Consider the following 21,902-nt stretch of genomic DNA (forward strand, 5'->3'; position numbering starts at 1 on the left):
GCAACAGGCACTGTTGCTTTTAATTTTTTTTTTTTTAATTATACTTTAAGTTCTAGGGTACATGTGCATAACGTGCAGGTTTGTTACATATGTATACTTATGCCATGTTGGTGTGCTGCACCCATCAACTCGTCAGCACCCATCAATTCATCATTTATATCTTGTATAACTCCCCAATGCAAGCCCTCCCTCCTCCCCCCTCCCCCCTCCCCATAATAGGCCCCTGTGCGTGATGTTCCCCTTCCCGAGTCCAACTGATCTCATTGTTCAGTTCCCACCTATGAGTGAGAACATGCGGTGTTTGGTTTTCTGTTCTTGTGATAGTTTGCTAAGAATGATGGTTTCCAGCTGCATCCATGTCCCTACAAAGGACGCAAACTCATCCTTTTTTATGGCTGCATAGTATTCCATGGTGTATATGTGCCACATTTTCTTAATCCAGTCTGTCACAGATGGACATTTGGGTTGATTCCAAGTCTTTGCTATTGTGAATAGTGCCGCAATAAACATACGTGTACGTGTGTCTTTGTAGTATAATAATTTATAATCCTTTGGGTATATACCCAGTAGTGGGATGGCTGGGTCATATGGTACATCTAGTTCTAGATCCTTGAGGAATTGCCATACTGTTTTCCATAATGGGTGAACTAGTTTACAATCCCACCAACAGTGTAAAAGTGTTCCTATTTCTCCACATCCTCTCCAACACCTGTTGTTTCCTGACTTCTTAATGATTGCCATTCTAACTGGTGTGAGATGGTATCTCATTGTGGTTTTGATTTGCATTTCTCTGATGGCGAGTGATGATGAGCATTTTTTCATGTGTCTGTTGGCTGTATGAATATCTTCTTTTGAGAAATGTCTGTTCATATCCTTTCCCCACTTTTTGATGGGGTTGTTTGTTTTTTTCTCGTATATTTGTTTGAGTTCTTTGTAGATTCTGGATATTAGCCCTTTGTCAGATGAGTAGGTTGCAAAAATTTTCTCCCATTCTGTAGGTTGCCTGTTCACTCTGATGGTAGTTTCTTTTGCTGTGCAAAAGCTCTTTAGTTTAATTAGATCCCATTTGTCAATTTTGGCTTTTGCTGCCGTTGCTTTTGGTGTTTTAGACATGAAGTCATTACCCATGCCTATGTCCTGAATGGTACTACCTAGATTTTCTTCTAGGGTTTTTATGGTATTATGTCTAACATTTAAGTCTCTAATCCATCTTGAATTAATCTTCGTATAAGGGGTAAGGAAAGGATCCAGTTTCAGCTTTCTACTTATGGCTAGCCAATTTTTCCAGCACCATTTATTAAATAGGGAATCCTTTCCCCATTTCTTGTTTCTCTCAGGTTTGTCAAAGATCGGATGGCTGTAGATGTGTGGTATTATTTCTGAGGACTCTGTTCTGTTCCATTGATCTATATCTCTGTTTTGGTACCAGTACCATGCTGTTTTGGTGACTGTAGCCTTGTAGTATAGTTTGAAGTCAGGTAGCGTGACGCCTCCAGCTTTGTCCTTTTGACTTAGGATTGTCTTGGCAATGCGGGCTCTTTTTTGGTTCCATATGAACTTTAAAGCAGGTTTTTCCAATTCTGTGAAGAAACTCATTGGTAGCTTGATGGGGATGGCATTGAATCTATAAATAACCTTGGGGAGTATGGCCATTTTCACGATATTGATTCTTCCTATCCATGAGCATGGTATGTTCTTCCATTTGTTTGTGTCCTCTTTTATTTCACTGAGCAGTGGTTTGTAGTTCTCCTTGAAGAGGTCCTTTACATCCCTTGTAAGCTGGATTCCTAGGTATTTTATTCTCTTTGAAGCAATTGTGAATGGAAGTTCATTCCTGATTTGGCTCTCTGCTTGTCTGTTACTGGTGTATAAGAATGCTTGTGATTTTTGCACATTAATTTTGTATCCTGAGACTTTGCTGAAGTTGCTTATCAGCTTAAGGAGATTTTGGGCTGAGACGATGGGGTTTTCTAAATATACAATCATGTCATCTGCAAACAGGGACAATTTGACTTCTTCTTTTCCTAACTGGATACCCTTGATTTCTTTCTCTTGCCTGATTGCCCTAGCCAGAACTTCCAACACTATGTTGAATAGGAGTGGTGAGAGAGGGCATCCCTGTCTTGTGCCAGTTTTCAAAGGGAATTTTTCCAGTTTTTGCCCATTCAGTATGATATTAGCTGTGGGTTTGTCATAAATAGCTCTTATTATTTTGAGGTACGTTCCATCAATACCGAATTTATTGAGCGTTTTTAGCATGAAGGGCTGTTGAATTTTGTCAAAAGCCTTTTCTGCATCTATTGAGACAATCATGTGGTTCTTGTCTTTGGTTCTGTTTATATGCTGGATTATGTTTATTGATTTGCGAATGTTGAACCAGCCTTGCATCCCAGGGATGAAGCCCACTTGATCATGGTGGATAAGCTTTTTGATGTGCTGCTGAATCCGGTTTGCCAGTATTTTATTGAGAATTTTTGCATCAATGTTCATCAGGGATATTGGTCTAAAATTCTCTTTTTTTGATGTGTCTCTGCCAGGCTTTGGTATCAGGATGATGTTGGCCTCATAAAATGAGTTAGGGAGGATTCCCTCTTTTTCTATTGATTGGAATAGTTTCAGAAGGAATGGTACCAGCTCCTCCTTGTACCTCTGGTAGAATTCAGCTGTGAATCCATCTGGTCCTGGACTTTTTTTGGTGGGTAGGCTATTAATTGTTGCCTCAATTTCAGAGCCTGCTATTGGTCTATTCAGGGATTCAACTTCTTCCTGGTTTAGCCTTGGGAGAGTGTAAGTGTCCAGGAATTATCCATTTCTTCTAGATTTTCTGGTTGATTTGCGTAGAGGCGTTTATAGTATTCTCTGATGGTAGTTTGTATTTCTGTGGGGTCAGTGGTGATATCCCCTTTATCATTTTTTATTGCATCTATTTGATTCCTCTCTCTTTTCTTCTTTATTAGCCTTGCTAGCGGTCTGTCAATTTTGTTGATCTTTTCAAAAAACCAACTCCTGGATTCATTGATTTTTTGGAGGGTTTTTTGTGTCTCTATCTCCTCAGTTCGGCTCTGATCTTAGTTATTTCTTGCCTTCTGCTAGCTTTTGAATGTGTTTGCTCTTGCCTCTCTAGTTCTTTTAATTGTGATGTTAGAGTGTCCATTTTAGATCTTTCCTGCTTTCTCTTGTGGGCATTTAGTGCTATAAATTTCCCTCTACACACTGCTTTAAATGTGTCCCAGAGATTCTGGTATGTTGTATCTTTGTTCTCATTGGTTTCAAAGAACATCTTTATTTCCGCTTTCATTTCGTTATGTACCCAGTAGTCATTCAGGAGCAGGTTGTTCAGTTTCCATGTAGTTGAGCGGTTTTGATTGAGTTTCTTAGTCCTGAGTTCTAGTTTGATTGCACTGTGGTCTGAGAGACAGTTTGTTATAATTTCTGTTCTTTTACATTTGCTGAGGAGTGCTTTACTTCCAATTATGTGGTCAATTTTGGAATAAGTGCGATGTGGTGCTGAGAAGAATGTATATTCTGTTGATTTGGGGTGGAGAGTTCTATAGATGTCTATTAGGTCCGCTTGGTGCAGAGATGAGTTCAATTCCTGGATATCCTTGTTAACTTTCTGTCTCGTTGATCTGTCTAATGTTGACAGCGGAGTGTTGAAGTCTCCCATTATTATTGTATGGGAGTCTAAGTCTCTTTGTAAGTCTCTAAGGACTTGCTTTATGAATCTGGGTGCTCCTGTATTGTGTGCATATATATTTAGGAGAGTTAGCTCTTCCTGTTGAATTGATCCCTTTACCATTATGTAATGGCCTTCTTTGTCTCTTTTGATCTTTGATGGTTTAAAGTCTGTTTTATCAGAGACAAGGATTGCAACCCCTGCTTTTTTTCGTTCTCCATTTGCTTGGTAGATCTTCCTCCATCCCTTTATTTTGAGCCTATGTATGTCTCTGCATGTGAGATGGGTCTCCTGAATACAGCAGACTGATGGGTCTTGACTCTTTATCCAGTTTGCCAGTCTGTGTCTTTTAATTGGGGCATTTAGTCCATTAACATTTAAGGTTAATATTGTTATGTGTGAACTTGATCCTGCCATTATGATATTAACTGGTTATTTTGCTCGTTAGTCGATGCAGTTTCTTCCTAGCCTCGATGGTCTTTACATTTTGGCATGTTTTTGTGATGGCTGGTACCGGTTGTTCATTTCCATGTTTAGGGCTTCCTTCAGGGTCTCTTGTAAGGCAGGCCTGGTGGTGACAAAATCTCTAAGCATTTGCTTATCTGTAACGGATTTTATTTCTCCTTCACTTATGAAACTTAGTTTGGCTGGATATGAAATTCTAGGTTTAAAATTCTTTTCTTTAAGAACGTTGAATATTGGCCCCCACTCTCTTCTGGCTTGTAGAGTTTCTGCCGAGAGATCTGCTGTTATTCTGATGGGCTTCCCTTTGTGGGTTACCCGACCTTTCTCTCTGGCTGCCCTTAAGATTTTTTCCTTCATTTCAACTTTGGTGAATCTGGCAATGATGTGTCTTGGAGTTGCTCTTCTGGAGGAGTATCTTTGTGGCGTTCTCTGTATTTCCTGAATTTGAATGTTGTCCTGCCCTACTAGGTTGGGGAAGTTCTCCTGGATGATATCCTGAAGAGTGTTTTCCAACTTGGTTCCATTTTCCCCCTCACTTTCAGGCACCCCAATCAGACGTAGATTTGGTCTTTTTACGTAATCCCATACTTCTTGCAGGCTTTGCTCATTTCTTTTTCTTCTTTTTTCTTTTGGTTTCTCTTCTCGCTTCATTTCATTCATTTGATCTTCAATCGCTGATACTCTTTCTTCCAGTTGATCGAGTCGGTTACTGAAGCTTGTGCATTTGTCACGTATTTCTCGTGTCATGGTTTTCATCTCTGTCATTTCGTTTATGATCTTCTCTGCATTAATCAGTCTAGCTGTCAATTCTTCCACTCTTTTTTCAAGATTTTTAGTTTCTTTGCGCTGGGTACATAATTCCTCCTTTAGCTCTGATAAGTTTGATGGACTGAAGCCTTCTTCTCTCCTCTCGTCCAAGTCATTCTCTGACCAGCTTTGATCCGTTGCTGGCGATGGGCTGCGCTCCTTCGCAGGGGGAGATGCGCTCTTATTTTTTGAATTTCCAGCTTTTCTGCCCTGCTTTTTCCCCATCTTTGTGGTTTTATCTGTCTCTGGTCTTTGATGGTGGTGACGTACTGATGGGGTTTTGGTATAGGTGTCCTTCCTGTTTGATAGTTTTCCTTCTGACAGTCAGAAGGACTGTCTGTTGGTCTGTTGGAGATTGCTTGAGGTCCACTCCAGACACTGTTTGCCTGGGTAACAGCAGCAGAGGTTGCCGAAGATAGAATATTGCTGAACAGCGAGTGTACCTCTCTGATTCTTCCTTTGGAAGTTTCCTCTCAGGGGTGTACTCCACCCTGTGAGGTGTGGGGTGTCAGACTGCCCCTAGTGGGGGATTTCTCCCAGCTAGGCTACTCAGGGGTCAGAGACACGCCTGAGCAGGCAGTCTGTCCGTTCTCAGATCTCAACCTCCGCGTTGGGAGATCCACGGCTCTCCCCAAAGCTGTCAGACAGAGTCGTTCGCGTCTGCACCGGCTCCCGCTACTTCCCCTGTTGGTCTTCAGCTGTGCGCTGTCCCCAGAGGTGGAGACTACAGAGACAGGCAGGCTTCCTTGAGCTGCTGTGAGCTCCACCCAGTTCGAGCTTCCCAGCGGCTTTGTTTACCTACTTAAGCCTCAGCAATGGCGGGCGCCCCTCCCCCAGCCTCGCTGCTGCCTTGCGGATAGATCGCGGCAGACTGCTGTGTTAGCAGTGAGGGAGGCTTCGTGGGCGTGGGACCCTCCCGGCCAGGATTGGGATATATTCTCCTGGTGTGCCTGTATGCTTACAGCACAGTATTGGGGTGGGAGTTACCCAATTTTCCAGGTGTTGTGTGTCTCAGTTCCCCTGGCTAGGAAAACGGATCCCCTTCCCCCTTGCGCTTCCAGGTGAGGCGATGCCTCGCCCTGCTTCAGCTCTCGCTGGTCAGGCTGCAGCAGCTGACCAGCACCGATTGTCCGGCACTCCCTAGTGAGACGACCCCAGTACCTCAGTTGAAAATGCAGAAATCACCGGTCTTCTGTGTCGCTTGCGCTGGGAGTTGGAGACTGGAGCTGTTCCTATTCGGCCATCTTGCTCCGCCCCCGAGATTCTGCTTTTAATTTTTTAAGGATTGTTTCTCTCTGGTCTCAAGTAGTTTCCTAGCACACATGTACTGTTCATTACTCTGTTAAATAAATACCCTAAAGGATATTTTTGCAGATCTTCATTGTTCTTCTCCTGTACTGCTCTCTTCTTTCCCGTGTTTTGTTTTGTGATTTCTGGCTGCCTTGGTGTTTTTTTGAGACTCTCGGCTTCATTGTTCCAACTCAGGGAATCTGGTGGACTCTACCTCAGTTTAATTTTCTCCTGTTGTCATGGCCTGAAAACTGTCAAGTCAGTTTGCTGGGGTGTTTGTAAATCTTACTTCATTTGTTTCCTGTCTTCCAGGGATCATCATCTTCATTACCTGCAGTCCATGTTATTGAAAATCATTGTATTATGTATTTGATCTTCTTTGTTTTTGTTTCAGGCAAGAAGGTAAATCAGTATCTGCCACTCCATCGTGGCCAGAAGCATACTGCGGCAGAGCTTCAGCACATGCCATAGACTAGCGAGAATGCCTTTTGACTCCCTTTACTTAACTGCTTCCTTCTCATCCTTCATTACTCAGTGTAGCCATCTCTTCCCCAGGGAAATCTTCCTCAGCCCAGTATAGATCAAATTCTATGTTATCATAGAACTGTTTTCTTGTAGCATCTCTCTGAATTTGTAATTTCACTTTTATAGTATTTGTTCTTCACTACACCTAAAGCTAAACAAGAACAGAGTTACTGTTTGTTTATTCTGCAGAGCTCAGTAGAATGTCTTCCACATGGTAGGAACTCAGTGCATGTTTTTTTGGCGTATGGATGGGTGAATGTTAAAATGCACAGGACTTTATATCCAAAAAGTACTCATATATTTTACTTCTACCTTGTTTCCCCCCGATGCAGGTTCTACTAGCCTATCAAAAATCCAGGATGCAGTTCTTTCAGATGAACACTTATTAGAACTTAAAAATAATCACTGTGAACAACTTACAGTAGAAATTGAAAACATGGAAAATATGATTCATGTACTACAAAAGAAGCTGTCTGAAACAAAAGAAACACAATTACAGTTAGAGCATGAAAAAGATGAATGGGAGCAAGAACTTTCCGCTTTGAGGTATAACATTCTAGTTTTAAAGAATGTTTTAACTATTTATACTAAAGATACATGTGAGAATTATTGTGATTGCTGACTTTCTGGGCTTTAATGGGAGAAAACGTCTTGGTCTTGCGGAGTACTTAACTGTGATTCTTCTAATAATTAATTGGGTATTCTTTTAAATCATAATTTTAATGACTATATAGAAGTCTGCCATATAGAAATCTCTTCATTTAACAAATTGAATTTGAGGTTTTAAATTCTTTTGTATTAGAATTAATGCTGCAAGGAACATCTTTCAGTATTACTATTATTGTTATCATTAGACACTTATTAGACACTATTGTTATACATTATTACTAGACAGGGTTTTGCTCCATCACTGAGGCTAGAGTGCAGTAGTGCAATCATAGCTTATTGCAGCTTTGAACTTTTGAGCCCAACAGATCCTCTCGCCTCAATTTCCTAAGTAGCTAGGACTATAGGCACATACCCCCCATGCCTGGCTAACTTTTTAAATTTTTCATTGAGACAAGGTATCACTATGTTGCCCAGAATGACCTCCAACTACTGACCTCCAACAATCCTTCTGCCTGAGCCTCCCAAAGCATTGGAATTACAGGTGTGAGCCATCGCACACAGCCCAGAACATCTTTTATATAAATAATTTTCTACATTTCTAATTATTTACTTTGAATAAATCTTTAATATAATATAGAATTTTTTGGTTAAAATATAGAAAGTTTAAAAAAAGGCCTTGGAGGGGGGCGGAGCAAGATGGCCGAATAGGAACAGCTCCAGTCTCCAACTCCCAGCGCAAGCGACACAGAAGACCGGTGATTTCTGCATTTTCAACTGAGGTACTGGGGTCATCTCACTAGGGAGTGCCGGACAATCGGTGCTGGTCAGCTGCTGCAGCCTGACCAGCGAGAGCTGAAGCAGGGCGAGGCATCGCCTCACCTGGAAGCGCAAGGGGGAAGGGGATCCGTTTTCCTAGCCAGGGGAACTGAGACACACAACACCTGGAAAATCGGGTAACTCCCACCCCAATACTGCGCTGTAAGCATACAGGCACACCAGGAGATATATCCCACACCTGGCCGGGAGGGTCCCACGCCCACGAAGCCTCCCTCACTGCTAACACAGCAGTCTGCCGCGATCTATCCCCAAGGCAGCAGCGAGGCTGGGGGAGGGGCGCCCGCCATTGCTGAGGCTTAAGTAGGTAAACAAAGCCGCTGGGAAGCTCGAACTGGGTGGAGCTCACAGCAGCTCAAGGAAGCCTGCCTGTCTCTGTAGTCTCCACCTCTGGGGACAGCGCACAGCTGAAGACCAACAGGGGAAGCGGCGGGAGCCGGTGCAGATGCGGACGACTCTGTCTGACAGCTTTGGGGAGAGCCGTGGATCTCCCAACGCGGAGGTTGAGATCTGAGAACAGACAGACTGCCTCCTCAGGTGTGTCCCTGACCCCTGAGTAGCCTAGCTGGGAGAAATCCCCCACTAGGGGCAGTCTGACACCCCACACCTCACAGGGTGGAGTACACCCCTGAGAGGAAACTTCCAAAGGAAGAATCAGAGAGGTACACTCGCTGTTCAGCAATATTCTATCTTCGGCAACCTCTGCTGCTGATACCCAGGCAAACAGGGTCTGGAGTGGACCTCAAGCAATCTCCAACAGACCAACAGACAGTCCTTCTGACTGTCAGAAAGAAAACTATCAAACAGGAAGGACACCTATACCAAAACCCCATCAGTACGTCACCACCATCAAAGACCAGAGACAGATAAAACCACAAAGATGGGGAAAAAGCAGGGCAGAAAAGCTGGAAATTCAAAAAATAAGAGCACATCTCCCCCTGCAAAGGTGTGCAGCCCATCGCCAGCAACGGATCAAAGCTGGTCAGAGAATGACTTGGACGAGAGGAGAAAAGAAGGCTTCAGTCCATCAAACTTCTCAGAGCTAAAGGAGGAATTACATACCCAGCGCAAAGAAACTAAAAATCTTGAAAAAAGAGTGGAAGAATTGACAGCTAGACTAATTAATGCAGAGAAGATCATAAACGAAATGACAGAGATGAAAACCATGACACGAGAAATACGTGACAAATGCACAAGCTTCAGTAACCGACTCGATCAACTGGAAGAAAGAGTATCAGCGATTGAAGATCAAATGAATGAAATGAAGCGAGAAGAGAAACCAAAAGAAAAAAGAAGAAAAAGAAATGAGCAAAGCCTGCAAGAAGTATGGGATTACGTAAAAAGACCAAATCTACGTCTGATTGGGGTGCCTGAAAGTGAGGGGGAAAATGGAACCAAGTTGGAAAACACTCTTCAGGATATCATCCAGGAGAACTTCCCCAACCTAGTAGGGCAGGCCAACATTCAAATTCAGGAAATACAGAGAATGCCACAAAGATACTCCTCCAGAAGAACAACTCCAAGACACATAATTGCCAGATTCACCAAAGTTGAAATGAAGGAAAAAATCTTAAGGGCAGCCAGAGAGAAAGGTCGGGTTACCCACAAAGGGAAGCCCATCAGACTAACAGCAGATCTCTCGGCAGAAACTCTACAAGCCAGAAGAGAGTGGGGGCCAATATTCAACGTTCTTAAAGAAAAGAATTTTCAACCCAGAATTTCATATCCAGCCAAACTAAGTTTCATAAGTGAAGGAGAAATAAAATCCTTTACAGATAAGCAAATGCTTAGAGATTTTGTCACCACCAGGCCTGCCTTACAAGAGACCCTGAAGGAAGCCCTAAACATGGAAAGGAACAACCGGTACCAGCCATCGCAAAAACATGCCAAAATGTAAAGACCATTGAGGCTAGGAAGAAACTGCATCAACTAACGAGCAAAATAACCAGTTAATATCATAATGGCAGGATCAAGTTCACACATAACAATATTAACCTTAAATGTTAATGGACTAAATGCTCCAATTAAAAGACACAGACTGGCAAACTGGATAAAGAGTCAAGACCCATCAGTCTGCTGTATTCAGGAGACCCATCTCACATGCAGAGACATACATAGGCTCAAAATAAAGGGATGGAGGAAGATCTACCAAGCAAATGGAGAACGAAAAAAAGCAGGGGTTGCAATCCTTGTCTCTGATAAAACAGACTTTAAACCATCAAAGATCAAAAGAGACAAAGAAGGCCATTACATAATGGTAAAGGGATCAATTCAACAGGAAGAGCTAACATCTCCTAAATATATATGCACACAATACAGGAGCACCCAGATTCATAAAGCAAGTCCTTAGAGACTTACAAAGAGACTTAGACTCCCATACAATAATAATGGGAGACTTCAACACTCCGCTGTCAACATTAGACAGATCAACGAGACAGAAAGTTAACAAGGATATCCAGGAATTGAACTCATCTCTGCACCAAGCGGACCTAATAGACATCTATAGAACTCTCCACCCCAAATCAACAGAATATACATTCTTCTCAGCACCACATCGCACTTATTCCAAAATTGACCACATAATTGGAAGTAAAGCACTCCTCAGCAAATGTAAAAGAACAGAAATTATAACAAACTGTCTCTCAGACCACAGTGCAATCAAACTAGAACTCAGGACTAAGAAACTCAATCAAAACTGCTCAACTACATGGAAACTGAACAACCTGCTCCTGAATGACTACTGGGTACATAACGAAATGAAAGCGGAAATAAAGATGTTCTTTGAAACCAATGAGAACAAAGATACAACATACCAGAATCTCTGGGACACATTTAAAGCAGTGTGTAGAGGGAAATTTATAGCACTAAATGCCCACAAGAGAAAGCAGGAAAGATCTAAAATGGACACTCTAACATCACAATTAAAAGAACTAGAGAGGCAAGAGCAAACACATTCAAAAGCTAGCAGAAGGCAAGAAATAACTAAGATCAGAGCCGAACTGAAGGAGATAGAGACACAAAAAACCCTCCAAAAAATCAATGAATCCAGGAGTTGGTTTTTTGAAAAGATCAACAAAATTGACAGACCGCTAGCAAGGCTAATAAAGAAGAAAAGAGAGAGGAATCAAATAGATGCAATAAAAAATGATAAAGGGGATATCACCACTGACCCCACAGAAATACAAACTACCATCAGAGAATACTATAAACGCCTCTACGCAAATCAACCAGAAAATCTAGAAGAAATGGATAAATTCCTGGACACTTACACTCTCCCAAGGCTAAACCAGGAAGAAGTTGAATCCCTGAATAGACCAATAGCAGGCTCTGAAATTGAGGCAACAATTAATAGCCTACCCACCAAAAAAAGTCCAGGACCAGATGGATTCACAGCTGAATTCTACCAGAGGTACAAGGAGGAGCTGGTACCATTCCTTCTGAAACTATTCCAATCAATAGAAAAAGAGGGAATCCTCCCTAACTCATTTTATGAGGCCAACATCATCCTGATACCAAAGCCTGGCAGAGACACATCAAAAAAAGAGAATTTTAGACCAATATCCCTGATGAACATTGATGCAAAAATTCTCAATAAAATACTGGCAAACCGGATTCAGCAGCACATCAAAAAGCTTATCCACCATGATCAAGTGGGCTTCATCCCTGGGATGCAAGGCTGGTTCAACATTCGCAAATCAATAAACATAATCCAGCATATAAACAGAACCAAAGACAAGAACCACATGATTGTCTCAATAGATGCAGAAAAGGCTTTTGACAAAATTCAACAGCCCTTCATGCTAAAAACGCTCAATAAATTCGGTATTGATGGAACGTACCTCAAAATAATAAGAGCTATTTATGACAAACCCACAGCTAATATCATACTGAATGGGCAAAAACTGGAAAAATTCCCTTTGAAAACTGGCACAAGACAGGGATGCCCTCTCTCACCACTCCTATTCAACATAGTCTTGGAAGTTCTGGCTAGGGCAATCAGGCAAGAGAAAGAAATCAAGGGTATCCAGTTAGGAAAAGAAGAAGTCAAATTGTCCCTGTTTGCAGATGACATGATTGTATATTTAGAAAACCCCATCGTCTCAGCCCAAAATCTCCTTAAGCTGATAAGCAACTTCAGCAAAGTCTCAGGATACAAAATTAATGTGCAAAAATCACAAGCATTCTTATACACCAGTAACAGACAAGCAGAGAGCCAAATCAGGAATGAACTTCCATTCACAATTGCTTCAAAGAGAATAAAATACCTAGGAATCCAGCTTACAAGGGATGTAAAGGACCTCTTCAAGGAGAACTACAAACCACTGCTCAGTGAAATGAAAGAGGACACAAACAAATGGAAGAACATACCATGCTCATGGATAGGAAGAATCAATATCGTGAAAATGGCCATACTCCCCAAGGTTATTTATAGATTCATCAAGTTACCAATGAGTTTCTTCACAGAATTGGAAAAAACTGCTTTAAAGTTCATATGGAACCAAAAAAGAGCCCGCATTGCCAAAACAATCCTAAGTCAAAAGGACAAAGCTGGAAGTGTCACGCTACCTGACTTCAAACTATACTACAAGGCTACAGTAACCAAAACAGCATGGTACTGGTACCAAAACAGAGATATAGACCAATGGAACAGAACAGAGTCCTCAGAAATAATACCGCACATCTACAGCCATCTGATCTTTGACAAACCTGAGAGAAAGAAGAAATGGGGAAAGGATTCCCTATTTAATAAATGGTGCTGGGAAAATTGGCTAGCCATAAGTAGAAAGCTGAAACTGGAGCCTTTCCTTACTCCTTATATGAAGATTAATTCAAGATGGATTAGAGACTTAAATGTTAGACCTAATACCATAAAAACCCTAGAAGAAAATCTAGGTAGTACCATTCAGGACATAGGCATGGGCAAGGACTTCATGTCTAAAACACCAAAAGCAACGGCAGCAAAAGCCAAAATTGACAAATGGGATCTAATTAAACTAAAGAGCTTTTGCACAGCAAAAGAAACTACCATCAGAGTGAACAGGCAACCTACAGAATGGGAGAAAATTTTTGCAACCTACTCATCTGACAAAGGGCTAATATCCAGAATCTACAAAGAACTCAAACAAATATACGAGAAAAAAACAAACAACCCCATCAAAAAGTGGGGAAAGGATATGAACAGACATTTCTCAAAAGAAGATATTCATACAGCCAGCAGACACATGAAAAAATGCTCATCATCACTCGCCATCAGAGAAATGCAAATCAAAACCACAATGAGATACCATCTCACACCAGTTAGAATGGCAATCATTAAGAAGTCAGGAAACAACAGGTGTTGGAGAGGATGTTGAGAAATAGGAACACTTTTACACTGTTGGTAGGATTGTAAACTAGTTCAACCATTATGGAAAACAGTATGGCAATTCCTCAAGGATCTAGAACTAGATGTACCATATGACCCAGCCATCCCACTACTGGGTATATACCCAAAGGATTATAAATTACTCTACTACAAAGACACATGTATACGTATGTTTATTGCGGCACTATTCACAATAGCAAAGACTTGGAATCAACCCAAATGTCCATCTGTGACAGACTGGATTAAGAAAATGTGGCACATATACACCATGGAATACTATGCAGCCATAAAAAAGGATGAATTTGCGTCCTTTGTAGGGACATGGATGCAGCTGGAAACCATCATTCTTAGCAAACTATCACAAGAAGAGAAAACCAAACACCGCATGTTCTCACTCATAGGTGGGAACTGAACAATGAGATCACTTGGACTCGGGAAGGGGAACATCACGCACTGGGGCCTATCATGGGGAGGGGGAGGGGGGAAGAGGGAGGGATTGCATTGGGGAGTTATACATGATATAAATGATGAATTGATGGGTGCTGACGAGTTGATGGGTGCAGCACACCAACATGGCATAAGTATACATGTGTAACAAACCTGCACGTTATGCACATGTACCCTCGAAATTAAAGTATAATAAAAAAAAAAAAAAAAAAAAAGGCCTTGGATCAATATTTCTAAATTGTCCTCAAGAATATTTGTATTTAATGCATGCTGGGCTTAATACCTAGGTGATGTGTTGGTAGGTGCAGCAAACCACCATGGCACATGTTTACCTATGAAACAAATCTGCACATTCTGCACATGTACTCTGGAAATTAAAATTTAAAAAAGAATATTTGTATTAATTTACAGTTCAACTAACAGAGCATGAAGTGGCCATTTTTCTCAAACCAGAATACTTCTTTAAAACTTTATACAGTTTTATTCTTTTTTTCTCCCTGTTTAAATTTATTTGTTTATATTTCAGTAGCTGTAAGGGTACAAGTGGTATTTGGTTACACGGATGAGTTGTATAGCGGTGAAGTCTGGATTTTAGTGTACCCATCACCAATAGGTAGTTTTTATTGCTCATCTTTCTTCTACTCTTTCTTCTTCTGAGTCTCCAATGTCATTATATCACTCTGTCTACCTTTACATACCCATAGCACAGCTCCCACTTATAAATGAGAACGTGTGGTATTTGTTGTTCCATTCCTGAGTTACTTCACTTAGAATAATGGCCTCTAGCTCCATCCAGTTTGCTGCAAAAAACATTATTTCATTCTTCTTTATGGCTGAGTAGTATTGTAGTATTCTGTGGTATCACACACACACACACACACACACACACACACACACACACATACACATATATATATCACGTTTTCTTTATTCCACTCACCAGTTAATGGACACTGGTTGATTACATATCTTTGCATATTGTGAATTGTGCTGCAGTAAACATACGTATGCAGGTGTCTTTTTGATTTAATGATCTCTTTTGGGTAGATACCCAGAAATGAGAATGCTGGATAGAATGGTAGAATCTACTTTTAGTTCTTTGAAAAATCGCCATAGTGTTTTCCATATATTTTATACTAATTTGCATTCCTACCAGCAGTGTATGACTCTTCTCTTTTCACCACATCCACACCACTATCTATTGTTTTTGGATTTTTAATAATGGCCATTCTGGCTACAGTGAGAAGATATCTTGTTATTGTTTTATTTTACATTTCCCTGATGATAAGTGATATTTAGCATGTTTTTATATGCTTGTTCACTATTCGTACATCTTCTTTTGAGAAATGTCTATTCATGTCATGTGCCCACTTTTTAATGGAATTATTTGTATTTTTCCTGCTGATTTGTTTGAATTTCTTGTAGATTATGGATGTTTGTCCTTTGTTAGATTCATAATTTGCAAATATTTTTCCTGTTCTGTAGGTTGTTGGCTTACTCTGATGGATTATTTCTTTTGCTGTGCTGAAGCTTTTTTGTTTAATTAGGCCGTATTTATTTATTTATTTATTTTAATTTTTGTTGCATTTGCTTTTAGGGTCTTCATCATAAATTCTTTCCCTAGGCCAGTGTTTTCAGGTCTTAAGTTTAGGCCTTTAATCCATCTTGAATTAATTTTTGTATATGGTTAGAGATAGAGATCTAGTTTCATTCTTCTACATGTGGCTATCTTTTTCTCCCAGCACCATTTATTAATAATGTGTACTTTCTCCAGTGTATGTTTTTGTATCCTGTCTCAAAGATCATTTGCTTGTAAGTGACTTTATTTCTGGCTTGTCTATTCTGTTCCATTGATCTATGTATCTACTTTTATACCAGTACCATGTTGTTTTTGTTACTGCAGCCTTAGAGTATAATTTGAAGTAAGGTAATGTGATGCCAACATATTTATTCCTTTTGCTTGATATGTCTATTGCTATTCAGGCTCTTTTGTGGTTCTACATAAATGTCAGCATTTTTAAATAATTATATGAAGAATGACATTGGTATTTTGATAGGAATAGTATCAAACCTGTAGACTGTTTTGGGCACTATGGTCACTTTCACAATATCAATTCTTTCAATCCATGAACATAGGATGTATTTTCATTTGTGTCATCTATTATTTTCTGCAGTGGTGTTTTCCAGTTATCTTTATATAGATCACTCATCTCCTTCATTAAGTATATTCCTAGGTGTTTTACAGTTTTGCAGCCATTGTAAAAGGGTTTGGGTTATTCATATGACTCTCAGCTTTGTTGTAGTTGGTGTATAGTGTTGATACTGATTGGTATTCATTTATTTTGTAGCCTCAGACTTTACTGAATTCATTTATCAAATCTAGGAGTGTTTTGTAGGAGTCTTTAGAGTTTTCTAGGTATAAGAGCATCATTGGCGAAGAGATAGTTTGACTTTCTCTTTTCCAATTTGGATGCCCTTTATTTCTCTTGCCCAGTTTCTCTGCCTAAGACTTCTCAGTTTTGTTCTTATTATTCATGAAATGAAAAGTAAAATGGAAAGTGATTAGTTTGTTTCATATCTATCATACACAGATAAAATTAATTAAAAGTTTTATGTTAAAAACACAAGTTATTCTTCATTGTTTAAATACTAGACCATGCTTTGTTCCAAAAGGGATTTCTAAGTTGTTGATAAAACACATAGGAATCAAGAATATAAGTGGAAAGTGTTTCCAGAAAATAAACATAAAAAGTGTGGGTTAACACAGGTTCCCAATCCCCAGGACAAGGACTAATACCAGTCCCTGGCCTGTTAGGAATTGGACCACACAGCAGAAGGTTAGTGGCAGGTGAGCAAGTGAAGCTTTATCTATGTTTTCAGCCACTCCCCATCACTTGTGTTACTGCCTGACCTCTCCTTCTGTCAGATCAGCGGTGGCAATAGATTGTCAAGAAGTGTGAACTGAATCCTGTAGTAAGCTGCTCATGCAGGGGATCTAGGTTGTGCACTCCTTATGAGAATCTAATGCCTGATGATCTGTCACTGTCTCCTGTCACTCCCAGATGGGACCATGTAGTTGCAGGAAAACAAGCTCAGGGCTCCCACTGATTCTACATTATGGTGAGTTATATAATTATTTAATTATATATTACAATGAGTAATAATAGAAATAAAGTGCACAATAAATGTAACATGCTTGAATCATCCTGGAACCATCCCCCCACCTCAGGTCTGAGGAAAAATTATCTTCCACAGAGCCAGTCCCTGGTGCCAACATGGTTGGGGACAGCTGAATTAACAGTTGTGAGACCCCTTTGCCTTGTCTTGGATTAATCGGCAGATATACATTCTGTGAATGACATCTGATGGTACCATCTTGCCCTGTAAATCATTTTAGGGACACCTGCAATATTTCATGAAAATAAAATTTCTTCTAGTGAACTTATAAACTTGTTTAAGTAGTATGTTCTTTTTAATTAGTTAATTTGAAATGATCTGTCATAATTGAGATGTTCCTATGGCTGTGTGAAAAAGAGATAATTTTCAACTTGTAAATTAACTCAATTTCTATTATCATTTTTCATAATATTTATTGGTGTTACTAGTAACAGAAACTCACCAATTAGCAAGATGTTCTTTCCTCACTACCTTTCAAGTATTTGTCCCTTGGAAGAGATTGAAGGAAGAAATTAAAATCATGAGAACTGGAAAGAAAAGATAGTCAAGAACACAGAAATTTTATTTGTATAATAAACCTATGCACGAAGAGCCACATCACAAAATAAACTTTCTTGTTTTCTAATAAAACAAATTTGAATGTAACTATATTTAAGTGTATAGATTGACTTTAAAATGAGAAGAAGAAAAGAGAAAGGATGTGATATGTTGTATAAAAAAGGTAGTGAAGAGTTAGAAAGAAAAGAAGAGGAATATAGGAAAGCTGTTGAAATGAACCAACAACTGAAACGGACTCTGAAAATATGAGCCATGGAATTGGGGACAGTAAGAAAGAATTTGGATCAGGTAAATTTCTGATGAAAACTTTATATTTCATCAATATTACTTATATTCCTTTGCTTTAATGTAGTATGGTATTTAGGTGTAAACACACCAAAGCTGTTAACTAATTTTTAAAATGAACTATGGCATTTATAGTTACAATTATTTTATTGTAAACCTTGGCATCTCAGTCTGTGTTTTCAGAATAAAAAAATGGAGGATAAGTTGAGTTTAACCACTTAGTTTAATCACTAACATAAATGCTCATTTATGGATTTTTATGTTAAGATACAGGCTAAATAGCTTTGAAACTAAAATGTGTTAAATGTTTTGAAGGAAATTTTATTAAACAATACTGTATCTTTATATAAGTAAGAACAGTTTTTCCTCTTAGAGAAATTTAGCTCTCACATATGCAATTAAAATTTTAATGATTCTTGAGGGTTAAACATTTTTGTGTTTTAATAGGCTACTTTCTTTTAACAGTTTTATAAAAGAGTTTCTGCTCTTTTAGACTTTTTCAGTCCTATTAAACCAAAAATGTATCTCTAAGTTGTGCAGGACTGAAATGATACCCAGAAGCAACTTTCCGAAGAACAGAATGCTACAATATTATTAAACAAGATTCTGATTAACAAACCAAAGCAGATAGAAGTAGCTGAAAAGAAAATGAATTCTGAGATATTTTCTTAGCCATTTTCAAATGTTTTTATATGTGTATATATTTGAAAAACCAACTCTATGTATTTTGGAAACTATAAAGGATTTTTAAATCTATATATACACACACATGCATATGTATGTGTATATATATGTATATATATACATATAAAAACATATGTATATACACATACATATATATACACACATACATATATACATACATACATATGCGTGTGTGTATATATATTCTATATATTCTTTATCATTTATCTATACATGTATATATAAGATAAAGCTATGTTCTTAATTCAACTCCATTTGCCTGCAGCAGTCGAATAGTGACATTTACAATGGCCTCAATCCAAAGGAGAAGCATTTGATATTTTTCATAAGAATTGATGATCTTTATAATTTCAAAAATAAGTTTTACTACTAACAACAGATTTTTTAGTTTTTGAATATTAGTTCATCTTCTTAACATATTAATGGAGAGGTCAGTTTATTCATAAAAGGAAAGTTTTTTCAGAAAAAGTTTATACAGAAAGTTTATTCAGAAAAAGTTTATTCAGAAAAGTCAGTTTATTCAGAAAAAGGAAATTAAAGAACTTTGAGAAATTGCTTCTATCCAAATATAGGCATAGCTAAGGCTCTTTACAGTGGTGTAGTTTATAGATTGTAGGTGGTTATCAAGAGTATACAACCAATTTTTAAAATATAGTCAAATGTATTAATCTTATATATTATGCCTCTGGGTTTTTTGTAATTCAGAGAAAGGCTTTTCCAATTCTGAGATTCTTAAAAATCCTCTAGTGATTTATTTTTCATGGTCTTTAAATAGATTAACTTTTGGGAATTTACACTCTCTTAGGTTTGAAGTTTTGTCCAACGTTTTTTCCAGTTAAATATTCACCATGGGAATTATTTCATTATGCAGATATACAGGTTACTCTTTAATTTCAGAAGAAATTATAATGTGTCATTCTATTGAGCACTAACTAAAAGTTTCCTTTGTTTACTTAGATTTCTCTTAGCCATAAGAAAGAAAAAGATCTCTTGCATGAAAATAGCATGTTGCAGGAAGAAATTGCCATGCTAAGACTGGAACTGGATATAGTAAAACGTCAGAATCAGCTAAAGGAAAAGAAGTATTTTGAGGACATTGAAAGTGTGAAAGAAGAGCATGATAATCTTCTAAAGGCTATAAAATTGAATGAGGAAGCAAAAACAGTATTTCAGTACAATGGACAGCTTAACATCTTGACAACTGAGAATAAAATGCTCAGTTCTGAGCTGAAGAATGTAAAATACAACAAAGAATGACTGGACACAGAAATTCAATCATTTCATGGTAGACTGGTTGCTGCTCTCCATGATTGTGACCAAAGTCAGATAGCAGAAAGAGACCTCTTTCCAGAGAACAAGACATGAATGAGTTTATTTATAGGAGACAGTGAATTTTCATATGTCTAACCTAAAAGATAACAGTGAGATTCTTTCTGAACAGCCCTCTAATGCTGACAGTAAAATTAACAGCCTGAAAATTAAGCTCCATCACACAAGATAAACTCTGAGAGAAAAGATGGGGCAGACTGCCATCTTTCCTGTTTGGGCAACTTAGCCATTCCAGCCTGCTGGCTTTGGAGAGTGCAAACTGACCAGGGGCAGAAGAGATCCCGCAGCACAGCACAGCTGCTTTACCAAATCATGGCCAGACTGCTTCTGTAAGCAGGCTGCTGATGCTCTTCCTCCTCACTGGACAGGACCTTCCAACTGGGTCCTCCAGCTACCCCCACCAGTATTCCCCAACCAACAGAGATTTGAAACCCCCCTGGGACAGAGTTCCCAGAGGAGAGGGGCAGCCACCACCTTTGATGTTTGGGGGACTAGCTGTTCTGGCCTGCGGACTTTGGAGAGTCCAAGCTGACTGGGGTGCAAGTGGTACCCCAGCACAGCACAGCCACCCTGCAAAAACATGGCCAGACTCTTTTTTAAGTCAGTCCCTGACCACGTTTCTCATCACTGGGTGGAGCCTTTCAACCAAGGTCTCCTACTACCTTCACTGCTATTCTCTGGCTGACAGAGGTTTCAGGCCCCCTGGGTCAGAGCTGCCAGGGGGAGGACCAGTCTGTCATCTTTGCTGTTTGGGTGACTTAGCCATTTCAGCCTTAGGGCTTCAGAGTGTCTAAGGCGACCAGGGGCTGAAGTGAACCCCCAGCACAGCACAGCTGCTCTGCAAAAATGTGGCCAAACGTCTTTTTTTTTTTTTTTTTTTTTTTTTTTTTTTTTTGAGAGGGAGTCTCGCTCTGTTGCCCAGGCTGGAGTGCAGTGGCTGGATCTCGACTCACTGCAAGCTCCACCTCCCAGGTTTACGCCATTCTCCTGCCTCAGCCTCCTGAGTAGCTGGGACTACAGGCGTCCGCCACCTCGCCTGCCTAGTTTTTTTGTATTTTTTAGTAGAGAAGGGGTTTCACTGTGTTAGCCAGGATGGTCTCCATCTCCTGACCTCGTGATCCGCCCACCTCGGCCTCCCAAAGTGCTGGGATTACAGGCTTGAGCCACTGTGCCCTGCCGCCAAACGTCTCTTTTAAGTAAGTTCCTGTTCTTGTTCCTCCTGTCTAGGCAAGACTTCTCAACTTGCCTCCAGCCACCTCCTACAGGTGTGTTCAGATTGGCAACAGGTTCATACCTCAGTGGTACAGAGCTCCCAGAGGAAGGGACAGGCTGTCATCTTTCCTTTTTCGCAGGCTTCACTGGTGATACCTTCAGGCACTGGAAAATCTGAGGCAACTGGGGGCTGGAGTGAACTCCCAGCGTACCACAGTGGCTCTATGGAAAAGTGGCCAGACAGTTGTGTGGGTGCCAGTTTCCATATCTCCTTGATGGGCAGGTCCTCCTGGCCTGGGTTTCTAGCCAATCCCCCACTGAAGCTATCAAGCCGGTAGCAACTTGGCAGTTCCCTGGACAGAGCTTCCAGGAGCAACTGAAATCCTCTCTGCCACTGCCTCTGAAGTGGAACTGTCCTTGCTACTCTCAGAATATCAAGGAGCAAAGACTTTAAGTGCTGTATTGACACCTCCAACAAGCTGCAGTTGGCTCAAGGAGCATGCCAGCCCATCTCCCATGGGTCCCACACACCCTCCACTGCTCATCACCAGACAGGGAACCCTGACTTGGCCCACAGCACAGACCCTCCATCCTGGCTGATTGTACTTAGTGATTGCT

The 21,902-nt window shown here is 40.0% G+C and overlaps 1 protein-coding gene across 1 annotated transcript in view; it reads left to right on the forward strand.

The window, feature by feature from the left end:
* The window catches only part of LOC104665285 (POTE ankyrin domain family member A-like), a 75,349-nt gene extending 55,349 nt beyond the window's left edge, over window positions 1-20,000 (forward strand). The window contains 2 exon segments of the mRNA XM_030938153.1: window positions 7,096-7,309; window positions 19,712-20,000. Of these exon segments, the coding sequence (XP_030794013.1) occupies window positions 7,096-7,309; window positions 19,712-20,000 (503 nt within the window).
* The last annotated feature ends 1,902 nt before the right edge of the window (window positions 20,001-21,902 follow it).

The sequence above is a fragment of the Rhinopithecus roxellana genome, chromosome 9 (genome assembly GCF_007565055.1).
Source record: "Rhinopithecus roxellana isolate Shanxi Qingling chromosome 9, ASM756505v1, whole genome shotgun sequence".
Classification (NCBI taxonomy): Eukaryota; Metazoa; Chordata; class Mammalia; order Primates; family Cercopithecidae; genus Rhinopithecus; species Rhinopithecus roxellana.